General features: G+C 38.9%; 2 protein-coding genes across 2 annotated transcripts in view; one reads left to right on the plus strand and one right to left on the minus strand.

The window, feature by feature from the left end:
- Positions 1 to 8,426: 8,426 nt before the first annotated feature.
- Positions 8,427 to 15,672, minus strand: NDUFAF5 (NADH:ubiquinone oxidoreductase complex assembly factor 5). Its single transcript, XM_058834700.1, has 11 exons — positions 15,346 to 15,672; positions 14,777 to 14,817; positions 14,509 to 14,572; positions 13,799 to 13,846; positions 13,597 to 13,700; positions 13,079 to 13,118; positions 11,184 to 11,381; positions 10,528 to 10,588; positions 9,201 to 9,284; positions 8,763 to 8,845; positions 8,427 to 8,633 (listed from the first exon to the last, which is right to left on the minus strand). Exons 1-11 carry the CDS (start codon positions 15,559 to 15,561, stop codon positions 8,547 to 8,549), a joined length of 1,026 nt encoding a protein of 341 aa, XP_058690683.1. The 5' UTR covers positions 15,562 to 15,672; the 3' UTR covers positions 8,427 to 8,546.
- ESF1 (ESF1 nucleolar pre-rRNA processing protein homolog) overlaps positions 15,580 to 27,383 on the plus strand; it is a 29,438-nt gene continuing 17,634 nt past the window's right edge. The window contains exons 1-8 of the mRNA XM_058834699.1: positions 15,580 to 15,709; positions 17,374 to 18,067; positions 18,794 to 19,122; positions 19,876 to 19,989; positions 20,700 to 20,800; positions 21,876 to 22,028; positions 23,460 to 23,574; positions 24,540 to 24,678. Coding sequence (XP_058690682.1) covers positions 17,374 to 18,067; positions 18,794 to 19,122; positions 19,876 to 19,989; positions 20,700 to 20,800; positions 21,876 to 22,028; positions 23,460 to 23,574; positions 24,540 to 24,678 — 1,645 coding nt within the window. The 5' untranslated portion in view covers positions 15,580 to 15,709. The remainder of the gene's footprint in view (positions 15,710 to 17,373; positions 18,068 to 18,793; positions 19,123 to 19,875; positions 19,990 to 20,699; positions 20,801 to 21,875; positions 22,029 to 23,459; positions 23,575 to 24,539; positions 24,679 to 27,383) is intronic.

A 27,383-nucleotide genomic window follows, 5' to 3' on the forward strand; every position in this document is an offset into this window, starting at 1 on the left:
ACAGACCAACAAAATATTTTACTCCCTACAAGTTCTATTGCCAAAACACCCTTATTATAGGATCACATCTTCAATCTTCAGCTACTAGTGAAGAGAGATGAGGCTTTATGAGGTAAGATATGAATACACTCTCCCAAGAGATTTATTTAGAACTTTGACCTATCTTTTCTGTGACTCTCTCTGAACAAAAGACCTAAGAACACTTCTCCTCCATAAGAAGTTCTATTTTAGCAGAGTACAGCTTAGTTTGAGGGAGGCCAGCAATGGACTGCTCCCTGCTTTTCTCCCCTCACTGTGGGGTTCACATTGAGTTCAAGAACTTAAAAAAACCTTTTTTTTTAAATACCTACTTAAAAATACTATTTCTTGAATAAACCAAAGTTAGAAATCCCATAGGATTAACATTCTTTGGGTTTAACCTGGAACAGAATCGTTAATTACATGTTAATATATTTAAATAAAATAATTTACATTGCCCTGAATTAAATCCTAGAAATGTAAAGATACATCTTTCAATGGCCCTACAACCAAGTAAATTGAACACGCTGCCCTTTTTTTTTGGCTGGCTGCTAGTAACAGAGCATACACAGTGGCCCACCAGCTCTTCAAGGCAGCCCGGGACCTGCAAACTATTTTATTTTTTCAGGGATAAGGCAAAAGAGGAAAGCAGGCAAGTGCACTCAATAAAATTATCAGACAGGGAAAAGTGTGGCAGGGCATAAATCCCTAGGAGAGTTGCTGTTCTAACACACAAGAAATAACTTGCTATTTTCACAGTCACAGCTATAATTTTATTCATTGTACTTTACAGAATAATGCAATAAAAGTACCTTTAAAATAGATGCACTCCACAAGGAATTAAAGCATTTTCATGATTGGTAAGTTTGTTTTAAAGAAAAGTCTTTTACATTTATCTCTCTTTCCAGTAGTGTCAGCTTGCATTAGAGTGAAATCAAAAATCCATCATGAAAACATACTTTGAAGAACTTGGTCATAATCTTCAAGCCTCAGGATTGGATTTTTTGTTTGTTTATTCACTCTCTAGGGAACAGACAAAGCAGAAGAAACTTCATGTTCTTCTAAGTATGTGTTCTCTCTCACAGCATTAATTTTCACCACTTTAGTCTCAGCAGGTCACCGCAACTCTGCAATGTCTGAGTTTACTGTACTAGACGAAAATATATTTACATAGAGAATTCCCCATCATAAACAAATTAGCTGTAGAAGGGAGGGAAAACTGTCCTTTGAATTCCATTATTTAGAACTTTTGAAATACCCCACATCCAACCAACCACACAAGTGCTGGCACCAGCCTGAATTATGATTTGAAAACCTCTGCATCAGGTGTGGGACTCCAGCACCCCTTCCACTTTCAAGAGTAATAAATAGTATTTTACTATCTTTATTGTCAACTGTGTGTATATTCTAAATTTAGAACTGATCCAGCCAGGATCATTGTGAGGCTACACACAGAACTGGCCACATCCTCACATATACTACGAGTTTGAACTTATAGTCAGAATATCATCTTTAAAATGTACAAAACCCTACTGCCAACCCAGTCAAAAAAATTCTCTGACTGAAGGAATTTTCAAGCCTACTGGCATGCCTGTTTGAACCAATAACTTAAAAACTCCTTGTGCAGAAGAGATTTGATTGGTATTTTACAGTAATGCCTTCTGTCAAGGAAGCATCCAGTGGGAACAAGTTACTATATGGACTCTAATATAGTTTACCACATTTTTACTAGTGTTTTCAATGTCCACACAAGAAATTGCCCATTAAATTTATAGACCAATTTTATGCTAATTATACTCATTACACTCTGTGAGAAAACTAGGTAATTGGGTTGTTGTACTTCTATCTTTAGAAATAAATTAGAATTCCTGCTTAGTTAGAATCATTTAAAATGTCTGACTGTGCCTGTTCAAAGCATCCATTAACAAATGCTGGCTTCTACTCGACTTCCCACTGCATTAAACAGGCCATTTCTACACACAAGACAAAGCAGCTAATCAACTGGAAGTTGAAAATAAATATGCAGGGAGCAGGCATACAAACCGCAGCGCTAAAACGCATTTGCCTTATGCCAAGATACATTTGTAAACTCATCAAGTGTTATACTTACTAAGTCATGTTGATGTATTTTCAAGATGGTTAACTGTTCAAAAACAAATAATATTTACAGTACAGTTTAATGGAGGTATTCAGCAATACTCAAAAGCAGAGGCTGAACGAGCAGGTGCACAGAAGCATTTGTATTGCTGCAGCACTCAGGGCGGTGCTCTGGTGAAAGGTGCCCCTGCCCATGGCAGGGGGGCTGGAACTTGATGAGCTTTAAGGCCCCTTCCAACCCAAGCCATTCTGTGATCTAACTCTCAGATCCTTTCTACAGCTAAGGGGCTCTGATTTCAATCCTCAAGACTTCTAAAATTATGCACAGTCTCTAGGTGACTATTCAGAGACCTAGGAGAGCCAGTATAACAAAGCCAAGCTGTCCAGTAGAAAATGCCAGAAAGGTGTGCAGGGACTGAGTAATGTTATATTTGTGAAGATTTACTGTCTGCAGGGAAACACTTCCCTGCACTTTGGAAGCCTTTGCACTCATAAACCTGAATTCTTTCCCAAAGCAGAACAACTAAGTCTGCTCCAAACATAGGCTGATAAATAATCATATCTTAATTCCATATCTTTGGGATAGAATTTAATTTAAAATTCTGTGCTTAGCTATCTTCTAAGGGATAATAAACTTTCAGGTACAAAAAAATACCAGCCACCACACTGTAAAACATCCCGAAGAAAGAGACAATCACCCAATCCATTTGATGCTCAAAGCTTCACTTTCCATACAATGACGAGTCAGTGAGTCAGGAGGGAGAAAGAGCACACACAACAAAAATAAACAAAAGAAAATTGTACACATCTACTTGGAAAGCTCACATATAAATAAAAGAACAGATGTTTTCGTTTGTTTTGTGAAAGGTGGTAATCGAAGATCAGTCATCCATGCATCAAACAAGTGCTCTACATCTGTTGACTCAACAGTGCTGTCACAGCACCACAGCTCCTCCTGAGAATGCCTTCGAAGTTGAATCCTGGAGGCAAAATCATCTGAGAAATGCTTTGTTTGAGATGTGATTAACAAAACTTCTTGGCAGTACCTACAGCTCAGCTATTCTTTTAGAATTTCAGAAACAATTATAGGGGAAAAAAATCACAGACAAATGCAAATCTGTGTTAAGTAGGTACTGAGTTATGACTGGCTTATTTTTTGAACTTAGCTATCCATGAAGTTCAGCATTAGTTTACCAAGTAAAGTTTACTAGCTGCTGCCTCAGAACTGCAATATTACTCTAAGATTGGGCATCCTGTTTTTGAGTCAGAAAATAAATTGACTGGGAATATAATCACCAAATCTGAAGTGGTACTTGATGGGAATTACATTTTTAATTACAGAAGTAAAAGCAATTGACATTAGGAAATATCAAGAGTTCCATAACAAATATAAGTTCTGTATCAAATTAAAGCAATCAATAGGTGTAGAACTGGAATAAAGTAATAGATCTTCAAAAAACTAAAAATAGAATATATGGCAGAAAAATAAATGGGAGACTTCAAAACATTCCTTAAGTATTCCTTTTTGGTAAGAACTGATGCCTCTGGCACCTGAATGCTACAGCAATACAAACTCTGGGAAGACAAGACGATAGAATGGCTAAAAAAATGGGTATTACATACAACCATCTGTGGCTCAGTTTAGGAAGAAAACAATTCCAGGGAGAAAAAAAGCTCAGACAGTACGATTCCACTATCAACAAAAACTTTAAGTTACTACTTAGACCTGTTGCCCAGTAGATTCCTTCAGTAAATTGTTCATTTTGGCTAGTATTTCAACAAGATAAGTTATATTTTAATATTAGGATGCTTTACTTCAGATATAAAAAATTCAAAGTTAAAGATTCAAACCATTTAAACCAATGCAGGTACAGAGTAAAACAATAACTTCTTTTACATTGTAATTTGGCTAAGAAGGTAATATTTTATACAAAGGATCATAGAATGGCTTGGGTTGAGAGAAATGTTAAAGCTTGCCTTGTTCCAACCCCCTGCCAGTGGCAGGGAGAACTTCTGCTAGACCAGGTTACTGCAAGCCCCATCCAACTTGGCCTTGAACATTTCTCCAGGGATGGGGCATCCACAGCTCCCCTGGGCAATCAGTTCAGAGGCCTCAGCACCCTCACAGGGAATAATTTCTTCCTATTATTTAATCTAAACCCACCCACTCTCACTTTAAAGCCATCACCCCCACACAGCCTTAAAAAGTCCCTCACCAGCTCTTTTGCAGCTCCTTTAGTAGTGGAAGGATGATGAAATGTATCCAATGTATTTCTGTCCCTGTAGTTTTGTCATCTATGAAATCAGAAATTATATCTGATATGTATGATATAGATTGTATTTGAGTAATGAAACCTCCTTATTTTGCAATTTTTAGAAAACTTGCAAATTTAAAAATATTCTGGTCTATCATGAACAGTTCAAGGCCAAACAGAATTCCCCAGTGTTCATCCTTCAAATTTGGAGTATTCAGCTCCAAAACACAGCTCCAAACAGGAACACTTTTTCCGTGGAATTAATCTCTTCCTTTATCAACATACCTTGTATCCCAAGACGCAGCTCCAAATAATGGGGGAAATCTACATGGAGTACAATGTGGCAAAAAATCAGCTGCTGTGATAGAAATACAAGTGCAATGTGTGTGAACAAAACATCCAGTATTGAGAAGGTGCTTGCTCAAAATCTGCTGAGATTGTCTGAAAATGAAGATAACCATCAGCCACATGAAATAGTAATCAGGCAGTTACCAAGAGACCTCAGGTAGGAAAGGAAAATCAGCCTAAAAATCAAATCTAAAAAGCCCTAAAATTTCTAACAGGGAGAAAAAAAGCAGTGAAAACCTGGTCTGATACCAAGAAGGTGCCCCTGGCACAGCAAGCTCCATGGGGGCCTGAGGGAGCACCCTCCCCGGCAGTGGGCTAAGAACACAGGGCACAACAAGCACGGGTCGCTCCTGGGGTGTCACTTTTGGGGTCCTGCCCCAACAGCTGGGTGGATTAGTGGGTGATATGAACAGCCCAGGTGAGAACACAGCCACAGCACCCACATCTCCTCAGATGATGGTAGCACACAGGATAACACATTCTCAGAAAGGTGGGCTCATACCACTGAAACCTCCTGGCAAAGGGACAGGAGTGAGCATTTACCTGCAAATTTGAGGGTGTATGTGTGGGTGCTGTGGGGTTGCTACAGGAGTGTGTTTAGGTATGTGAAGGTGTTTACTAAGGTTTTGTAAGGGTCTAGTAGTCATTTATCTGCTATATTGCTGCTATTAATCCTGCATGTAGAGGTAACTGGACTAACAGTTAATTACAAGCTATCAATAAATCAACAAATCACTTCAATTCTAACTTGATTTAAGTAAGGCGTGAGCTGTATTTCCCTTACAAGCAGCAAATGCACTCCTTCAGTGTCTTCTGCTTCACTCTGATATGTAGCCTCCAGCTAAACTTACCTTACTCAGGTTTTTATTTTTCTTTTTTATTCTCTTCTTCCTTTTCTTTCACCTGAAGGCACCCAAGATACTCAGGAAATCAAGCCACTATCTACATAGGTCACACTTGCTTCAGTACTCAGACTGATTCCAATTAAAGCACTACAATAACTGCACTCCTCCAAAGCAATGGCTTCAAAACCTGGGCAAAAACGGATCACGTCTTTGAAAAGAGCATATTAAGTCTTTGGGTTAGACAAATGAAAACTTAAGAGGTACAACATACATGCTAGCCTTCCAAAATGTGCCTTCTTAAACAAGATGCTCTAAGGAATTTAATCCCTGAGATCAGGTTCTTGCTTCAGGAAATTCCAATTAAGCAACATAAGAAAGCTTGGTGTGTTCCTCCCCCTGCAACTGAAAGCTCAGCATTAGCTCCTAGTTTCTCCAGAAAACATTAAAAGAGTGTCACTCATATTTTTCTTTTTTAAACAGTGTAAAGAAATACAGTTAAATTTAATTTTGTTTGGCTCACTTTTTTACTTCTGCTGATGACATTTTCATAAATTAGAAGTAATGAAGAACCCTCTCTCATGTTTTAACTTCACAAATTCTTAGTCTTGAAAGTACAGGATCTCATCCTTTTATCTTTAAGAGACTTGAATAAAACTATACATTGACAGATCCTGTAACTAAAGACCCAGACCAAGCATACTCACTGATTTGTGACTCAAACTCTAAAATAAAAATATTTATATTAAGTGCAACCATGCTTCTTCTAAACTTTATTTTATTTATGGGCTCCTAGCTTTTGATTAATCAAAATAATTATCTCCTTGAATTCCTTTCTCATTCTGTGTTCAGGAGAAAATTATTCTGTATTACACATAAAGCTTCTAAAATTAACTAAGCTTACAAGAGACATTACATCACCTTCACAATTACCTTTTAGAAGTTACTCACTCTGCAAAAGCTGACTCTCAGGATACACAAAGTACTAGGGTAGCAACTGGCAACCACGTTTTTCTCCATAACAATTTTAGAAAGCCATAAAGACTTAAATCTGAAAAATAATTAAAATGAAACAGAGCCTTGTGACAAAAGCATCTGTTCATAGTAAACTGTTTTCAAAGTTAATTATTCAAGCAGCTAGTAGAAAACAGGAGTAACCTAGAATTCCAAGAAGTACTACAAAAAACCCACATAATTTCAGTTGAAAACCCCCAGAAAAGGCAGTTATTCAAACACAGTCAGGGAAATGAACACCTTGCTTGCCAGTTACATGTTCCCCACTTCCAACTCACACTGCGCCAATGCCATATTTACTACTCCTTACTTCTATTACTCGCCAGCCCATTTCCAAATTAATGGAATATCTACACCTTATTTCCCCCCACCAAGGGCTAGGAGGAAAGCTACTTATCCTTTCCCCCTGTTCAGAAGATATGTTTCTCCATTACCAAAACACTTCACTATTTATGTATGCCATCTATGAAACATGAAATCAAAGAACTGGAAATCCTTCCTTGCCTCCATAACTTGAGTACTTCAAAGGAGCACAGTAGGAGCACTTCTCCAATTAACATTTACCCAGCACATTCCACCTCCTCATTGCCTTAACGCGTCTGAGTCACAGCCACCAGCTCAAGTGCCTGGAAATTAACCTACTAAAGCAATGGTTTATAAAGTTACATTAATTTGACACATAACTCCACAGATACCTACATCTGGGAAACCAGAGATTCCTCCAGAAACAAGGGAATCTTATTTAAGATAAGCCCTGTAGAGAAATGCAGTATCTTCTACTGAGTCCACTGATGTAGTATCAAAGAAAAGCAGGCTTTCACAGAAACAAGCTCTTGTTTTATATTCAGTCTTTAGAGGGCTTTAAAGGTTATCAGACCATTTAGAGTCTCTCCCCCTTTTTCCAGAAACACTGTTCTTTTCTAGGAAAAGAAAATATGAACTCATTTCCCTTGAAAAATTATGGGTTAGGTTTGTAAGCAATAACAGGACAGAATACTGTTGGCATCCTTCTCATGATTTGTACCACCTCTGCCCATTTCTTATTCAAAGTCAAAGCCTGGTTGATAAAACAACTCCCCAGATCAGGACCTTAGAGATGGGAAGGCTTCTGCCTACCTGGCCTGTTGGGTATGAATAAGCTCTGTCAAACTCCACCTGGTGGATAATCTTTAAAAAACCTAGGAAATAAACTTATAAAGGCTTTAGTTCCACCAGGATTGCTACACCACTCAGATACTATGATAAAACTTATTGAACTGTATATTTGGTTGTATCGCCTTCATCCCTTCTGTTTCTCCCCATCTCTATTAATGCTACAATCAAGCAAAATCTCTGGGCAGATATCTTTTCTAAACCTCTCATATTAATGGATCATAGCTGCAATTAGTATCAGTTTCTGATAACGCAGTTATAGACAGGAAAAGTCATAGCTCCACGGCACAGCTAAAGAGAAAATTGCTCTTCTTGCTCTTTAGCCTTTGATATAGGAAAGTGGAAAGTAATCTGTAAATGTAATTTTCAACTAACATTTAGATAAACTATCACTTAATTATTTCTCATAAATATACCTGCTACCATTCTTTACTTTTATAATACACTATTATTTATTATGATCTACTATCCTTGAGAAATAATTAAAAAATACATTCAAGACATATAAACCATACCTGGAGCAGCCTGTGATACTGAAATGCTGGAAGAGGCATTATTTTTGAAAATAGTAAATTTAATAAACAGTTGAGAGCTGAATTGCTCTCTCAAAGACTTGGGAGAGCAAACTGCTCAAATGCTTATCTAGAAACAAAAAATTAACAGCATTTTATACAGATGATGCTGTGGCAGTACAAAAACCTCTACTGTGCATACTTTATTATCATTTCAGGATGTCATCACTAAATAAGCACAAGTGAAGACTGTCTGCAGTTAAAACTTTTATAGAAGTTTCAAGACAATTATTATTTCTGATGAACAGCTATTTTTTTCCTCTTTTAAGAAGTCCTTCTATTTTTGCCAGATCTCCAAATGAAACTGTCGCAGAACCTCGCTGGGCTGGTTTTGCCTGAGGAAAGAAAAAAAGAAGAAAAAAAATATATAGGGCTAATTTTAAATTAAAATGTTTGTAAAAAGCTTTTAAAACATCACTTATTTAAATAGCACCTTCAAAGAGAAAATAACAGCTTCACATTACCTGTGACTCATGGTATTTCCAGCCAATCATGTAGTAGATCTGAAACGTGGCAGGTACTGAGCCATCGCTGTTTCCATACATTTCTGTTAGGGCAGGAAGGGAGAGAGAAAAGGTACAGACCGTCAGCTCTAGGAAACACTCAGTTCTCAGAAAATCAGATCTGAGTGTGACATATTCATCATAATGACTCCTGGTGAAAGATTTGGGACAATAAAAATACCTCATACTGCATCAATATATGTTCAAATCCTGGCACTATTACTGAGGTTAAAAATAGCATATGATAATGGCATTTTGTTCTGAAGCACTTGGGAGTTTTGGTTTTACTTTGGGTTTGTTTTGGTTTTTGGGTTTTTTACACAAAGGTCATAGAAAAAGACACAGAAAAAGTGTTTATAATGTCATTTTAGATTAACTCATTGCCTCTCAAATACTGACCTTGGTATATTGCAGCAGCTGCCAGCATTGTCTCCCTGTGTAGCAGAGGTTTTCTATTCCAAGAGCAATTACTCTCCCCCATACCTAAAAATATGTTTTAGCTTTAAGAAAAAGAAGATATAGCACATGCCATGAGTTAAATGTCATGCACTAAGGACAGATTCTTACTAAACCAGAGTAAGTACAGAATCCTCTGTACTTCACTGTAAGAGAGAACATACTGCAGATCATAGGTGAGTTTCTTATGTGTAAGAATCCAAAACTTTTAATTCCTATGCCTTGAAATTTACAGTTTGCATTGCTAGGAATAATTTCAAATTATTACTTCTTCAGCCTGAGTCTTCAAACATTTAGCCTTTTAAGTATAACTAATTTTAAGAATGAGTACAAAGAGTTTACTCAGACACGTTACTATTGTTTTAACAGATAATCATTAAAATTACTAGTCCAAGAGATTTAAAATACAAAATAAAATAACCACAATTCTAATCTTTTTCATCACTTACTGCATCTGAATGTTTCTGCTCAGAATAAAAGCTGCCTTTCCATTAAGGAATTACTCCAAACAGCAGTTGATCCAGATAAGAAATGCCCTGAGTTGCTGTCAGTAACAACAGACTGCATGTGAAAGACTGCTTTACAATTCACGACAAATGCAATCAGAATATTAACAAAATCGTTACTCAATTGTTTGCTGTTCCTCAGCAGACTCCAAATTAAGGATATATTAATTCTTATTCCAAAGCAGTTTGCTGATTGCCCTGGTAATTAGAAAGGCTCACAGGAAAAGTCAGTGTGTGGGATACGGCTTCTGTCTCCCTTTAAGGGCTTTTCTGCACCTTACACTGAACAGGCTCATGCAGAATAAGAACCCAAGGAAAGCAGAACACTCACAGCAGACCATGAAGTAGCAAATCTTTGACTTGGGCTTCCCAACACTAATCCCCTGATAGACATTATCTCCTGACTCTCTAGAGAGCAGGAAAAAAACTAATGCTTCTCCTGTTCCAATAAGATTTACTTGTATTTTATTAAGAAATAATTTTTTTGTGATGAAGATGGTGAAACGCTGTTTAAGGTTGCTCAGAGAAGTGGTGGATGACCCACATCTGGAAACATCCAAGACCAGGCTGGACAGAGCTCTGAGCAACCTGATCTAGGTCAAGATGTCCCAGCTCACTGCAGGAAGTTGGACTAGGTGGCCTTTAAAGGTTCTTTTCAACCACATGATTCTATGATTTGGAGTTAAGAAACACACAGTAAAACTCTTCTATGTCTGTTCCACTGATATAGAAAACATTTATGTTTCCACACAGAATATACTTGCCTTGTAAGTCTTCCATAACCTCAAATAACCCTGGGTAATTCACCTGGATTTCATCAGTATCCTAGAAGAATTGAGAAGTTCAATTTTAGAGCATATCAAGCTAAACCAACAGCATTATTTCAATCTTGCTGTACTACCAAAGTATTGCCCAGCCATGGCAAGAGGGTTGGAACTAGATGATTTTTAAGGTCCCTTCCAACCCAAAACAATCTACACTTCTATTCATCTGTCTCTTCTGCTCAAATCATGTATTTCTAAGAGGTATGTACTATTTCAACATGTCTAAAAAGTTTTGCTTAGTAGCCCAAATGCAATAAAATTTTAATTTAAATGCCATTTTCTTCTTGGTTTTAGAAGAAAGAGCAAGTGTCTGTAATTTTTTCATGCAGGTCTAACAGTCTTTGACATTTCTCCAAGAAAACTATCCAAATTCTACTGGGCCACGAGCCAAAGATACACTTCAGTTGGTTCCATTAATCACCACAAAGCCAAAAACAGTGGCAGTCCAGGCTATTTCTGCAGCCTGTTCAGCGAGGTGCACCACAGGCAGAAGGAAGCAGCACGTTGTTACGACATTAGCAAACAGCGATTTTTATATTCCAGCAGCTCTGACGTTCTGGATTGCTCTGCCTGATGGTTCTCTTACTTATAATTACCACGGTGAGGGTGTTAAAGCCAGCCCTGGAGAGGAGATGTCCCAGATCGGCGACGGCGGTGAAGGGAGACACGTGAGGAGAGAAGCCCCCTTCCCTCTCCAGCTCGGCCAGCTGCAGAGAGCAGCGCAGCTCGTATAGAGTGTCCCCCCCAAACATGGCCCCGATGAACACTCCGTCGGGCTTGAGCACCTGGTGGATCTACAGAGCACAAACACACACAGCTCACGGCTTTGTGAAGCCTATGCAACCAAGCGGCTCTTAGGCTTTCTACCTCAATGGAATCAAAAGCAATCGTTGTAAGAGCTCTAAGAGACTTTTAATATTGACTGTATTCTGCAGGGCAAGCTGTGACACAGCTTCTGGTCACACTGCAAACAAATAGCCTGGCTGAAGAGAGATTGTTTTCTATTTTTAACAGTAAATCCTCAGAAACTACAGTCAGGAAACATGGAACAAATCGTGGGACTTGAGTGTAAAACTATTTTCAGCAGAATACTCCTAAATCAATATTCTCAATTAATTTACTTCTAAAACGAGGGTAGATGAAGGTAAGTATGCTATTTACTTTTCCTTTCTGAGAGCAGCAAAAGCACTTTTTAAGGGCTTGATTTAAGAGAAATGGAGGCTTTAGTTTCCAGTAGTGATCTCTGCACTTCTGAGACAATAGAGTAATGCCATTTTTATTACGTGTATGATTACTTATTAACTTGTCCAAACAACAATATCATAACACAAACATCAAGGCTGACAAGGTCTGCTTTGTTTCTGCTGGTCTCCTAAGTTCTAGCCCCCTTCCTAGTGAGAAGGCAAAAAAATGAATGCTTTCTTGTTTATTTAAGAGTTGGAAATGATCTCTGGTTTAAACATCCAGAAGAGCCTGATTATATAACCAGGCTAACAAGACAGCAAGTATTTCCAATGGTTTTGAAAAAAAACCAAAAAATTCAGTAGTTTTTTAATGAAGTATTAATCAAGCTACCTTTTCTGTGCTAGTGAAAAAGCCTGTAATTGACAGGTAAGAAAATCAGGCAGTTAAAGGCAGTTTCCGTTAGCTTAAGACAGTGGTACCAACACAGCAAATCATGAAGGTTGGCCAAGAAGCTCAGTTCCCTCCCCATTGTGAGACAATGTCACTTACATCTACCATGGGAGAATGTATTTGGCACTCTATAGAATACTTCAGAATACTGTATTTGATAATTGTATATTTCATTCAAAGTTTTTTTTTAAGTACTGAATGCATTTAAATTGATCTTTATTCATTAACAGTAGGGTAGTCCTATTCCAACCAACAGGTGATAGAACAGCACTGCAATGACTGGTCAATTTGAAATAAATGAAAAACCAGCAAACTGGTTAACATTCCTTGTTCTTGTGCCACATTTTTGATTTGACTAAAGTTTACACCTGCAGGAAAGAGCAGCAAAACTTACTGAAGAAAAAAAATTAAAAAATCTGTCCTCAACAAGTATTTAGTTCATTTCAAAATCAAAAAGCCTTGATCAAAACTGCACTTCAAAATAAACCGCTGAGACACAAAAATAACTCAAGGTCCATAAAGCAGTTCTGGAGAAGTGCAGGGCTGTACTACAGATAGTAAGAGCTAACAATAAAAAACAATAGCACTGCCTCAGGTGACATTAGTTACCATGATCTCAGATGTGGAGAACCCAAAATATTGTATAAACACGTTGTTTCCGTTATTTATTCCAAATTGATTTGAGGGAGCAAATTAATGGCAATATCAACTAATGCTCCTCAAACGTCCAAAAGTATTGCAAAAAATACTTGTGTGCAATGTGAGTTGTTTGCCTCTTAAACACCTGGAAATACAGAGTGCTCTCAATCCAAGTAATGGCAAGTGCTGACTTAGAGTATTAAAAAACATTTCTTACCTCTCTGAAAGCCTTAGGAAGATCATTCACCCAATGTAAACTGAAATAATAGAAGAGTACATTTTATAATTTCAGATTAAATCAAATTTAGGGAATGAAAGTAACTATTTAAGAAGCTAAGTAAGTTTCAGGAGCCAAAGCCACAAACTTGGTTTCTCAAGGTGCAACTGAAACACCCACTTGAAAATGACACTAAACAAGAACCAAAGTTTATCCACGTAGCACTTTCTTCCTTCCTTTTTGGGCTGAGAAAATGCAAGTCCTGGAGGCTAGTTTGTCAAAATGCAGGAAAGAGAGAAGCTCCAAGTGTTTTGTAGGAAAATAAACAAAGAAAACAGAAAGAATCACCAGGACAGCAGTTTTTCCTAATGCATGCTCATATTAACTATGCAAATACGTTTCTTATTACTTTTCAATGGACTAGTAATCTTTCCTAGATTTATTTTCTTAAAGCTACTCTGAAAAGGATATTATTAACAACTTAAACAAAACTAAATAAATAAATTATTAATACATACCTTAAGCTGCTGACAACAAGATCAAACGTATCTTCTTTGAAAGGAAGAAATTCTTCATCAGCAACAACCCTGACCGTTGGGATTTCAGATTCTACAGCATTTTTCTAATGTTTTGGAAGAAAAACAACTCATCAGAAACTCACTTCCTTCACTTTCCTGTACTACAGAACTGAAGAAGTTTAGCATCAAAAAAGCTACTTACTAAAGCATTCTCTGCGATATCAACTTGAATAAGTTTTTCAACTGTTTCCTGAAACAAAATTTTAAAAGTCTATTAAATATGTAAATTATTTTGTAAATGGTCATAAGTAATTTTTTGGCACTTACCCCTATTTATAATAAGTAAGAAAAAATCTTTTCCACTCTTGATAAAAGCTTTATATAAAGCAGAAAGCACTTTTTCCCACCCAACATGACACCTGCCCCCAGGGAGAACAGCTAAGGCAGAAGTGGTAACAGAAAACACATTCTGTAATTCTAGGCATAGGTTTAATTAAACATAAACCATGCATTAACAGCCAAGGAAGCACCTTTACTCACAGCTTGGTTCATGAAGGGTAAACTGTTAATGGCTTCAAAGTCTCCATAATGACACTTCTCTTTAACAACCAACTGTGGCAAATAGATTCATCAAGAAAGCATGCATATTCTTACCCAAAACTAAGTTAACTGTATCATAACAGATAACTTCCCCTGCACTACCATTTGTCCAGTTTTCAGTGGCAATAAACTAAGAGTAGCCTGCACAATACACAGCTTTGAACTATAACTACAGGTATGGGGGGGTGGGGGGGGTTAGATTTACCTCCTCAAGATTCAGATGATTGTTTTAAGTTGTAATACAGCTCTATTTGAAAGGGAGAGACAGATATGAACTTCCCTTAAATACTTTTAAGTATGAAGAGACAGTACCTTGGTTAAGTGCTGAGCTATGTAACCTCTTCCAGAGCCAACATCCAAAGCGAGAGGAAACGTTCTAAAGGGTAAGAGCAGCATACAGAACATAACCAAGTCTTAAAATATTTTTAATTCATAGACTACATTGTTTCACCGGTTAATCTAAGGGCCTTACTGAACTCAGTAACTCAGCCCACCGAGCATCCTTCTGTGGAGAAAGGCGCTCCACATCCAGCGGTTCTCCCCGGGGATGCGGGGAGGGTGCGGAACACGCGTGGCTCACCTGGTGATGTCGAACACCCGGTCCGCGATCCTGCCGCCGACCTGCAGGGAGAGCCGGCGGTCAGAATCACAGCATCAATGAGGCCGGAAAAGACCTCTGAGATCACCAAGTATAACCTATTAGTAAAAAGCACTTGTCAACTAAACCGTAGCACTCAGTGCCACGTCCAGCCCTTCCTTAAACACCTCCAGGGTGACTCCACCACGTCCCTGGGCAGCCCTTTCCGATGTCTGATCACTCTTTTCTGTGAAGACATTCCTAATATCCAACCGTAAACTTCTCCTGGCAGAGCCTGAGGCGATGTCCCCTTATCCTGTCGCCGGCTGTCTAGGAAAAGAGACCGACCTCCACCCGGCTGCAACCTCCATCCAGGGAGCTGTAGAAAGCGATAAGGCGACCTTCAGGCTGAACACCCCAGCTCCCTCAGAACTTTTGTGCTCCAGCCCCTTCACCAGCCCGGCCGCCCTTCTCTGGACCCGCTCCAGCTTCTCAATATCGTCCCTGAGCAGCGGAGGCCAGAACTGGCCACAGCACTCGCGGGGACCCCTCCAGCAGCCGCGGCCCCTCACCTCCTCCCGCAGGTAATCGCACTTGGCGGGCTCGGCCTGCAGCGCCGCCCAGTTCTTCTGCTTCCGCTTCAGCCGGCGGTCGAAGGGGTTCAGCGCGCCCGAGCCCGGCGAGGCTGTGGCGTGAGGAGGAGGCGAAGCGGCGGCGGCCCTTGCCGGCAGCGCCCAGAGCGGGCGACACCACCGCGCCCTCAGCGCCGGCCGCGCCAGGCCCCTCATCGCCTCCGCCTCGCGCGGCCCCCTGCGCACGCGCCCTGCGGGCGGGGGAGCCGTGTCCCGCCGCGGCCGCCGTAGCGCTGCCGGAAGTGGCCGTGCGGTGTCGGCGGCGTGCGGCAGCACCGTGAGGGAGCGGCGGGCCCCGGGCACGGTCGGTGCGAGCGGAGCGTCCTCGGGGTTCTTCTCTGCGGCTTCCTCCGCCGCTGGGGTCGGGGACGGAGCGGGTGGGGGGGTGCAGCCGTCTTGGTGCACTCGGTGTTGCTGGTGGGCTTAGCTGCGGTGGGCACCGGGCTGATCGCGGCGAAGGCGCCGTGCTGGGTCTGGTGGGGAGTCACGGAGGGATGTGTTTGCAGCCCGGGTGTATCCGTTACCGCAGAATCATAGAAGGGCCGGGGCTGAAAGGGATCTTAAACACAATCTCGTTCGAAATCATCTCCCATGGGCAGGGCAGCCTTGCAGGAGACCAGGTTGCTCAGAGCTCCATCCAGCCTGGCTGTGAACACTTCCAGGGATGGGGCAGCTACAGCTTCTCTGGGAAACCTGTGCCAGGGCCTCACCACCCTCACAGGGAAGAATTTTTTCCTCCTATCTAATCTAAACCTACCTTCTAATACGCTTAAGTCATTCCCCTTTGTCCTGTTACTCCAGACCCTTGTAAATAGGCTTTCTTCATCTTTCTTGTAGACTTCCTTCAGATACTGGCAGGTCACAACTCCTGATCCTGAAGCCTTCTCTTCTCCAGGCTGAATAGTTTCAATTCTCTCAGTCTTTTCTCATAGGAGAGGAGCTCTGATTATCTTGGTGGTCTCTGGTCTTGCTCCAACAGCTCCATGTTCTTCCTGTGTTGGGACCCCAGATCTGGGCAGAGCACTTCAGGTGGGCTTTCACCTGAGCAGAGCAGAGGGGCAGAATTGCTTTCCTCACCTGCTGTCCATGGAGCTTTGGGCACAGCCCAGGGCACAGAGGATTTCTGGGCTGCCAGCACAGCTGACAAAGCAAAGATTTGTAACTGAGACTGTGGTAGGTACAGGATTATTTGTGACTTGTTGAAATTTGCTGCTGCACCAAAGCCAATAAGGTGCTGGGTTCCATCATCAGACATCACCAGCAGAGCTGAAGAAGTCATTGTCCCGCTTGGCACTTCTCAGGTCACATCCAGAATTCTGTGTTCAAGTTCTGGTTTGTGCTGTACAAAACAGATGTGGATGGGCTGGAGAGGCTCCAGAGAAGGGCCACAAGGATGTCCAAAGAATGGGAAACTGCCCTGTGAGGAAAGGCATAGGGAGCTGGGCTTGTTCCTCCTTGAGGAAAGAAGGCTCAGGGGAGACCTTACCCTCACATTCCAGTGTTAAAAAGGTGGCTACAGAGAAGATGGAGATTCTGTTTTTACAAGAAATCACAAGCTAAAGATAAAGGGTAAATAGATATAAGTTATTCCTGGGGAGATTCCATTTAGATACAGGGGGAAAATTTTCCTCAGTGAGAACATTCAACCACTGGAATAATCCCCCCACGGAAGTTGTGGATTCCCATTTACAAGGTGTGTCTGCACAGAGTGCTGGGCCATCTTGTATGTACAATGCTTTTGCCAAAAAATGTTGGGCCAGGTGATCTCTGAGGTCCTCTCCAACCAGGTGGCATGTGATGCTATGAAATTGCCATATGTGCTTTTGGAAAGAGCTTTTTAGGAATAGTTTAGAAATCCAACTTTGTTTAACCCTTGTTTTTTTCAGTTACGTATCTAAATGCATGTTAATTGGCTGAGTTGGTTTTTTTTTAATCAGAAATGTTTGGATTTTTTTCTCCATTTTGTAGATGTCCAAGTCTTCAGCATCAAAAATGTCATCCCAGGAGGAAATACTGAGCGATGGCCGGTTCAGCTGCATCGCCAGGGATCCCAGGTTTTGGGAGATGCCTGAAAAGGAACGTAAAGTCAAGATTGACAAGCGATTCCGAGCCATGTTCCATGACAAGAAGTTCAAGCTGAAATACACAGTGGATAAAAGAGGCCGCCCTGTTAACTACACCTCTACAGAGAACCTCAGGAAGTTTTATGCCTTGTCAGAATCTGACTCTGATCTTTCAGAAGGTGATAGTAAAGAGCTCACGGTAAAGAAAAAAAAGAAAAAGAAAGCTAAAGGTAAAGGAGAAGCAGATTCTGCAAAGGCTCTTGCTGGTGGCCTCCCAAAGGAGGAGAGCAAAAAAAACCAACAAGGGGTGGACCAAACACGTGAAGCAGTGACTAAACTAAATGACCTTAAAAAAGGAGGACAAAAAGGTAAATCTGAGTTCAGCTTGAAAGAGGACTCACAGAAACCTGCAGTGGAAGTTGATCGCTCTCGGGGAAACAAGGGCCTTTTACCCAAAGGGGAAAACAAGCAGGGAGCTGTGTCAGGGGGAAGATCTGTTTCTGTTCAAAACAAAGAAAAGTCTTCACAAGTGACTGCTACGAAGTCAGTCAAAGCTTCCAGGAGGGACCACTCCCTAGGAGGGAAAACAAAAGAATCAGGTTAGTTGTTCAAGTAACAAGGAGAATTCAGCTGTGTTAATCTGGATGTTGATGCTTGTCTTATTCATGAAAGATATTTTGCAACATTAGTTATAAAATAGCTGACTGACTCAGATTCAGTGCTGCTGAAGGTTTGGAGTTGGTCAGCTCTGTATAGAATGAGTTCTGATTCTTCAGTAAGATGATGAATATCCTTCTCCTTTTAATTGTTGGTGCTGAAACTGTTGGTAAAATTTATAACAGCATATACAGTGCTGTATTTATCAAACTGAACAGCAGATGTGTGAACTGATACCATGAAGGCACATCACAGCTTGTGGACTGAAACTGTAAACATGGCAGCATTATGCCATTAATATTAGAGAGGATTAGGAAAAACAGGTAGCTTGAAGAAAAACTTCATTTATATTGCTCATGCATGTGTATAGCCTCCACTATTAAATAGATTTCTAGCTGTTGGCTCTGTAATATAAATAAAATAACAAGATATTCAATTGCAGTTGAGATAGATAATGCAATTTTGGTCCTAAAGAGTAATTCAATTAGATTAGACCAGACAAACAAAAGAGGCAACTCTGATGTTTTTTGTAATTTGCTCCTGCATCATTACACCTTTCAGGAGTCCTGTAAATAGGTATGAAAAAGCCCTGAAGTCTTCCTGTTTGTAAAGGGTCATGTGTAATTCTAATATAAAAATGTATCTAATGTTCATCTTTCTGTGCTCAGCCATCTGTGACCAAAGTGTAAAATGTAAAAGCCAGTTAGAGGAAGAAACCTCTGCAGGTGAGAATGCGGAATCAGAAGAAGAGGAATCAGAAGATGACGGGGAAACAGGCGAGGAAGAGGAGCCAGAAGATGATGAGGAAATAAGTGAAGATGACAGTGATTCAGAAGATGATGAAGAAAGTGATAGTGGGCCTGATCTAGCCAGAGGCATAGGGAACATTGAAACAAGTTCAGAGGATGAAGAGGATTTAAATGATCTGTTTCCAAAGGAGCCAGAGATTGAGCACTTGTGGCGTGAGCTGGATAAAGATGCCCCTCGTGGAGATGAGGTAACAATACTTTGCATGTGAAAAGTTGCTACATGACAAACTCAGAAATGTTATGAGTTCATTATAGACCATCATCTATGGAACAGTTACTGGTAGTATTTTTCATAAAGGTTTTTTAGTCTTTTAGTGACAGAATGTAAGTGATAATGAAATTGTCTGACAATGAGAGACTTGCAGTTTTCACTGGTATCTCCTCTTTCCCTAAGCACACTTACCTATACCTATGGATAAGCTGTCTACAGGTGAAAGGACAAACAAAATTGAGCCTTTCAGAAATTCCAGAATTTAAATAGTACTGTTTTTATTCATTACTGATTTTTTTCACTTTTCAAAAATTTAGTTATTTAACTCATACTTTAAGAAGTTACGGCATCGTGAGACAGTGAATTAGGGCTTTACAACTAGCACAATCAGTGTGTAAGAAATCACAGCACTCTAGTGCTGTCACAGTAGTGATAGTGGTTGCTCCTGGAACTAACAGTGTTTGATGAAACAAAGCTCTATATCTGTGATTGGTGCAGTCCATTCTGTGGTGCTTCACTATTTATGTTCTTTTTATGTGCTCTGGTAATTGCTGCTTCTCATCTTTGTTAGTTTAAGTGATAAAAAGTCATGATGACAGTGCTGCTGTTATTTTTTCCAGCACAGTTTATTGCTGACCTTGATTTTTACCACTGAGTTCTGCTAGAGAATTGTGTATTCCCCACAACACTCAACAATTAAATCTATGAATTTTTTGGTTTTTTCTTTCAGATTACAAGTAGATTGGCAGTTTGTAATATGGATTGGGATAGGTTGAAAGCTAAGGATTTGCTGGCTCTATTTAATTCTTTCACACCCAAAGGAGGAACAGTGTTTTCTGTTAAGGTAAGAAACTCCTGATTTCTAAAAGGAGTACTGGCTTTTACTGTTAAAAGAATAGGCTACAAAATAAGAAGTAAGACAGTGCTGTAGGGAACCAAAATGCTTATTAATGTATTTAAAGAGAAACTGTGTTGCAATGTAATTTGCTGTGGCAGGCATGTATTTGGCAGAGTTAGAGGCCAAAGCCATTGACTTCTCATGTTTATGAGGTTGTCTTTCAGTGCTGGTTTTCTGAGACTAATACTGAAGTTTTCATTTCTGGTAGGAAGAGACTACATTTCCTTGATTAGTTTAATATTCAGTGGTCTGTATGACAAACAAACCAACTTTAGACCTAAGCCCCAGCCTTAGACCTTACTAATATTTAGCCAATTCTGGCCAATTAAGTTATGTTTTTCCATTATCAGTGTCTGCCTCAGCTCTCTGAGAAATTTTAGTCAGATACCTCTTTCTGAAAAGGGCCACAGTACAATGAACAAAGTCAGGGTTCCTGTTATTTTTCATTTGCCTGAAAATTCCTGCCAGGCAGTTTTGTTATTCTACTGTCTTTTCCACACATTAAAATTAGGAAGGTATTAAAGTTTATGGAATGGATCCCTTTACTGATCTTAAATAAAACCTGTAAAGATTAAAAGCCTGGAGAGATTTTTTTTCTTACCTAGTGTACATTACACCACAGTTAAAAATTTAGTTTTGTGTTGTTGTATTTGTAGATTTATCCTTCGGAGTTTGGAAAAGAGAGGTTGAAAGAGGAAGAACAAAAAGGACCTGTGGAACTGTTTGATCTTCCAGAGAACACCACAGAGGATGATGGGTATTAATTTTAATTTTGTCTTCAAATGAAAGATATGTTTAACTCTTAGTGGAAATCCCAATCAACTCCTATTTCCAGGAGTTCGTATGTGGAAGCATCCTGTGGACACCCTAATTTTTTAGGTTTTTTTCAAAGGTTGTTTTACAACAGGCAGTGGTTCATTATCAGTGCATTTAATAAATGTATTATGATGAAACTTGAGAAGATTTGCTTGTTGATATGAGTTCAAAGCTTTATGATGTAGCTCATTGGAATAATCAATGGCACAACTACGCGGGTAGCTTAAAAACCAGCATTTCTTCTCTACAAATTGCCATTTGTGCAGTAAACTCTTTAGTACTCACTGCCAAAATCCTCATCTGTGAATCAACAGGGACCTTAGTCCAAGAATTTCCAGACTGAGATTTCTTGAGTGCCACCAGCAATAGCCCTGGCCTGGGCTGAGCTCCTCAGTCCTACCATTGCCCTGGCTTTTTCAAGCATCTCTTTTTTGCCTTTTCTAAACTTTTGTTTGTGGTTTTACTTTGATATTTTTCCAGTATTTCTAGATGTTTGTAAGCCTGACTGGGACCATATTTGTAATAATGCATACTGCTGGACTGCCCTGTACTTAGAAAATCTAGATGCTTCTAAAATCAGGTCAGATCCCTTTGAGGACATTCTCTAGTGCCTCAGGAGAGTGTAAGGTGGACGTAGAGCACATTCTAATGTCACCTGCACTGTGAGCAGCAAGGTGCATTCTGAAGTGTTGGATGTGGTGCTCAGTGGGCTTGGAAGCATCTGGAATCCAACACACAGAAATCCAGGTATCCCAGAGGTACCTCAGTGATGCCTGTGTCCTTCAAATTCACTGAAACTCATGCCTGTGACCTCTCAATGGAGTCAAGTACAAATTTTACACTTAATAAAACTGTCTGAAATAATCTTTTTGCTTGAAGAAAATACTTTGTGTAGAACTTTGTGCTGTTTAGCATCTATTCTTATAAGTTTAGAAGAGTGGTTGATTGGCACAGCTGAATTACAAGATTTTGTGAATAAAACGCTCACCTGACTGGTCTTTTTTCCACTTTTGCAGGATTTATAGGGAAAAACTGCGGGAATACCAGTTTAAGCGACTGAAATACTTCTATGCAGTTGTGGAATGTGATTCTCCTGGTACAGCAAATAAAATTTATGAGGAATGTGATGGACTGGAATTTGAAAGTAGCTGTTCTTTCATAGACCTGAGGTAACTCCACTGGTGATATTTTTGCATGTTGGGCCAGGGAGGGTGAATTAAAGTCATAATAATTTGGAATAAACTATACTGACCTTTTATTCTGTACCTAAAAGAAGATTCAAAGATAAATTTGTCATCTGGTGAGTTGTTAGGCTTCCCTTTGGTTCTTCTTTCTTCTTTTTGACTATTTTTATTGTATTATGGAAAGTTCAAGAGGATCTCTGCATAGAGTCTGTTTTCAGAAAAGCCAGATAAAAAGTTCTGATTACATCTTCAAGGTTTTGGTACAATTAAGTAAAGTGATAGGATTCAGAACATGAAACTTTTTTCTTTTTCTCTCTCCAAGGGTCCAGAAGTGAGTCTTTTTCATGGTTCCTTACCACAGGGCAAGATTATTGCTGCTGTTGTCATGAAGTTGCAATAGATGTGTTGGTCCTTGTGAATAAGCTGGATGCTCTGATGTTTCAAAAGTCATGTTTGGGGAAGAAAGGATTTTAAATTGTGGTTTGCTTTATTGTTAGTATTTCCTTTTGTTGCAAAAAAAGCCTTTCATTCTAACCAGAAAAGTTATTAAATCATAAAGGGTTGTGACAAAAGCCCTGTTTGTCTGCTCGGGTCTCTGTTATGGACATTCTTGGAAGTCAGTGAAAGTTAAGTTTTTTGCTTTGAGTAATTTTCTAGAGGAACTCAGTGAATTTGCTTTGAACTGTTTTGGAAAAGACATCTTTGCTAAGGGAACATGTAACTTTTCATCATTTTATACACTGATAATGTTTTACAACAAACACAGCTGTTTGGAATTCTCCAGTGATTTTCTTTATCTTCTGCTTTGTTAAATTTTAATGTTGAATACTATTTATCAGATTACATTTGCAAAGATATAAAAAAAAATCACAAGTAATTTCTTACGTATTATACCAAATTTTTTTTTTGTTTTTTTTTTTTTTTTAATTTAGTTCTTCAATTGTTACTCATGACTTTGGTCCTTTTTCTTTTTTCTCCCCCCTTACTAATTATAATTTTCAAGATGTACCAGGCTTTCCTAAAAGGTTTGGAATTTCTTATTCATCTATTTCCAAATCCTATTTTATTCACTTTTTTCTTTTTCATTTTTAATATTAAAATTTCTGAAAAGGTGGTTCTTGAAACAAAGAAAACCACCCATGACCCTGTTTATACCAGCCTGAAAACTGAAATACTTCCCAGACAGGCTGTTGTTATACACTGAAAACCTGTGGAACAGATCTGCAGAAGCCAGGCAATGAACCTTACATGTGTGGAGTACTTGTCCATTTCTTTTGTTCCCTTTTCAGGCTTACCCCCTTTTTATTTTAGCTAATTCTTTCATTATGATGTACCATACTCATGAAAGCTTAGACTGTTTATGCTATGCAATTTCCCAGTGTATTTGAAGAATAACATGTTTTATTTGCCTTTAAGATTTATTCCAGATAATGTTACATTTGATGATAAGCCAAAAGATGTAGCCTCAGAAGTGAACATAGCTGCTTATAAGCCAAAGTACTTCACATCTGCTGCTATGGGAACATCAAAGGTATCTTTACAGTGTTTTTGTAATGTTTTTCTTATTTGTTTAGTTTTGCTGTCAGCTTATGAATGATATATGTATTGGGGAAAAGATTCCTGATTATCTCCACCATTTCAAAATAAAGACATCAAACATATTAAAAGATTTAAGCATGCTATGGACCCAAAAGCTGCAACCCTGTTTTGGATTTTAAAGGAGATTGGGCTTCTCTGTTACAAATTAAATACTGAATTTTGACCTCACTATATCTCTGTGACGAGTTGCACATGAAATTACTTTGTTATTTACAGTTACATTTTTTAATTTGCCTAAAATGGATGTTAGTGTATAAATCAGTAAGAACTTTTTTTGGTAGTAATGCCAGGCTTCAACAGTTGCTTCCCCTCTTTGTAGCAATTCATTCCTGCTCTGTCCACATGACAGCCAACATTTCCATCTGGCCATGAAGTGAACCAGATTGGAGAAGTGATTAGTTGAGAAATAAGCACATTTTTCAGTCAGATCTGTTTCACGTTCTGGTTGAGGGTGCAGTTGCACAAACACTTTCATTGTCTCCATTGCAATCCGTGTGTGATTCCAGTAATGAATTGCTGCTGGAAGAGGAAAAGAGAGGGGTTGGTGGCTGCTTCAACACCAGTTATCTGCTGCCACAAAGGAAATTTGGCTTGCAGAAGTTTTGTGTTGTGGGACCTGCTGTTACAGGACCATTCAGAGCATGAGATTTCTTCAGTTCTTATAGCTCAAACTCATTGAAACTGACTGTAGAATAAATTCCAAAATGTTATCATTAAATTCACTACAAAATGGTTACTATAGTGAGTTATTGTATTAATAACAGGTTTGTATTGAAGGGAAAGTGTAAAATAATTTTCCCTAAATTATAATAATAAAAAAAAATTCCCTAAAAATACAGTGTTACAATGTTTCATTTTAGTGTTCCAGCTTCTACAAATGGCATTCTTGCTTTTAAGGTAGATATCACATGGGATGAGACAGATCATGAACGAGTAACATCACTCAACAGAACTTTCAACAAAGAGGAGCTTCTTGACATGGATTTTCAGGCTTATTTGGCTTCATCAAGTGAAGAAGAGGAGGAACAGCAGCAAGGTACTTCGGTAATAAATATACACAAAGTCATTAGCTGCAGGGTTTTGAGTACAGATGATTTAAAGTATTTAAATGTCATATCTGTAGAAATTGTTTTGAATGTCATCTCTTTTACAAGGACAATATTGTATTTGTTGTATAATGATTGTGCCCCTGAGCTGAATCACTAAAATGTTCAGACTGGAGGGGACTTTATAGCCCATCTTGCTCCAACACCCTGCTATTGGCAGGGACACCTTCCACTGGACTCCAGTAGCTGCTTTCTGAATAGGAGCTTGCACCTCTGAGTGGAAAATACTTTTCTTGCATTTTATTTCTCCTCCTACTCCCTTTTTTCTCCTTTTTTCAGGGTATCTTGCCATGTCTTGTCAAGTTCAACAATATCTGCTTTTAATCTGTTTGTTTCTGAGATAAATTATAGGCCCGTAGAACTTGAAGTGTTTCCTTTTCAGAAGAAAAGTTCTGGTTTCAAATGCAAGGTGGATGACTAAATGAACAGGAATATCTTTCAAATGCTTTTTGATTCACCTACTTCTTAAGAATAGAAGGAGAATTTCATTTAACTTTGCAAGGTACATGAGCCTTCTGCATACGGTGCAGCAATGTTTAAATTCCTGATTTAAATTGCTTGTTTTCATTCTAAAATTCATACTACTCTTAATAATATATACAGCCTAGATTACAAGGCAAATAAAATTTCATTAAGCCTTAATTAGGTCTCTCAAACAGATGTTAAAATTGATTTATACAGCATTTAAACAGGTTGCTGCAATCAGAGATGAGCTTGGAGCATGCAAAAAAACATTACAGATTCTTCCAGTTACAGAGTTGGAAAATCTTGTGTCAGCAAACTCGTCTTGGCATTATCTTGGCAGTGATAATGTCCAATTGTTTCTCACCTTCCATAAAAACTCACAAACTGCACAGGAGTGAGTTTTAGTTTCTCTAGCAGTGCTCAGTGAAGTCTCTAAAGGGGAGCAGGGGATGCAGAGTAAAGCATTTCCATCTTCTCTCATGTACAACGTTACCATGATGCTAAAGAAGAGCATCTGTGATAGGGTGGTGATGAAAGCAAATGTTCATGTGAACAGCACTTGAGGAATTTTAAAAAGTAAAATTCCTTTGCTGGGAAGGCAAAAAAAAAAAGACCTTAAATAATCTTATCACACAAATAAATTTTAAACCTGGAAATGTCTAGATTCAAATGATGTTTTGAAAAGTAAGTTACTAATAAAGGAATTATGTTGTCATGTCTTTAATGTGTTCCTGACATTTTATCCATTCAGTTATGTGATATAAAACAGGATTCCATCTGTCAGGGTTCCATCCAGCAGAATTACGTGGTGCTATGCACAAATGGGAAAAATCAATGTCAGCTGCTTGAATGGAAATGTAGGAGTCTGATAAGGAGGAAAAAATGTTCTGGTCTTCTATTCATACTTTTCAAACTTACTAAAATCTTTTATTTATAAACACGTTTTTGTTGGCCTGTTCTAATACTTTTTTTCCTGGAATTTTTCGACTTAAAATATGTGCATCATGAATGTTAGTATTACTGTTAAACATCAAGGATTTCAGTGACCTGGAATGTTGTAGTTCATAGCACAAAATTTCTCATTTACATTGCTTCTGAATTTTCTGTTACTTGGGTAGATTTATCCCAGTTAGGAAGTGTTTGTGGCATTCATAAAATCTAGCCCATAATTTCTATTTTGGTGATGAGGACAAGTGACTTAGTGTATGGCATTTTAAACATGCTTCAAATTAAGCATTATGGAGTTTATGTCTAAGCTTTTAATCTGTTTTGGTTTTTTTTTTTTATCTTATGAGAGCAATATCTTTTCTGCTGTTCTGCTTTGGATGGCACACAAATACTCAGACTGTATGATAAAATACTTTCATGGGACTTTTTTTAATTAGCTGTTCTTGATAGAATCATGGAATCACAGAATATCCTGAGTTGGAAGAGACCCATGAGGATCATTGGGTCCAAGTTGTGGCTCCAGAAAGGGCAATCTAAAAGTTAAACCTAAGAGCTGTCCAAACACTGAACACCCCCCAGGCTTGTAGGGAAGTCTGTGTAGATATCCCTGCTCTCCTCAGCAGGAATCTGAGCAGGAGGCTCAGTCTTCTCTGGTATTTGACTTCCAAGATAAGACTCCACAAAGCCAGTAGGTCTTTTGTGCTGCTGCCCCAATGCCAGAGGTGCAAAAGTGCAGAAAAAGGAAATGTAGTGGTTGGGAGGGAGGAGTTTTTGTTTAAATAATGCTGCTAAATCTTATTTTCAGTAATTAAGGTGAAATAGAATCAGACTATTAAATCTTTTTACAGTTCTGAAATCTATTTGGTGCAATGACTCATGACTACATATCTAAATTTAAATGCATATATAGCATTTTATTAGATAACAGTACAGCCTTTTTCTCTTAAAAATGAACACTATCCACATGTGTTTATATTTGCTAAAGCTATTTCAGAAGGCTAAGAAATGGAGGGTGACAAGTAGAACATGTAGTTAGTTATTTATTATTGTCTCTGGAAAGAAGAAGCAAGAGAGTTTAGCAGTTTATGCACTGGCCAAGCCTGGGTGGAGTTTCATGGGAATTTCAGAATAAAAATACTGCAGCCTGATTATTTTTTTTCCATGAAGCCTCAGAAATTTGATACAACTGATGCAGGTGTTGGATACTTTTCCAAAGCATGTT

Source organism: Poecile atricapillus, chromosome 3, assembly GCF_030490865.1.
Source record: "Poecile atricapillus isolate bPoeAtr1 chromosome 3, bPoeAtr1.hap1, whole genome shotgun sequence".
Lineage (NCBI taxonomy): Eukaryota > Metazoa > Chordata > Aves > Passeriformes > Paridae > Poecile > Poecile atricapillus.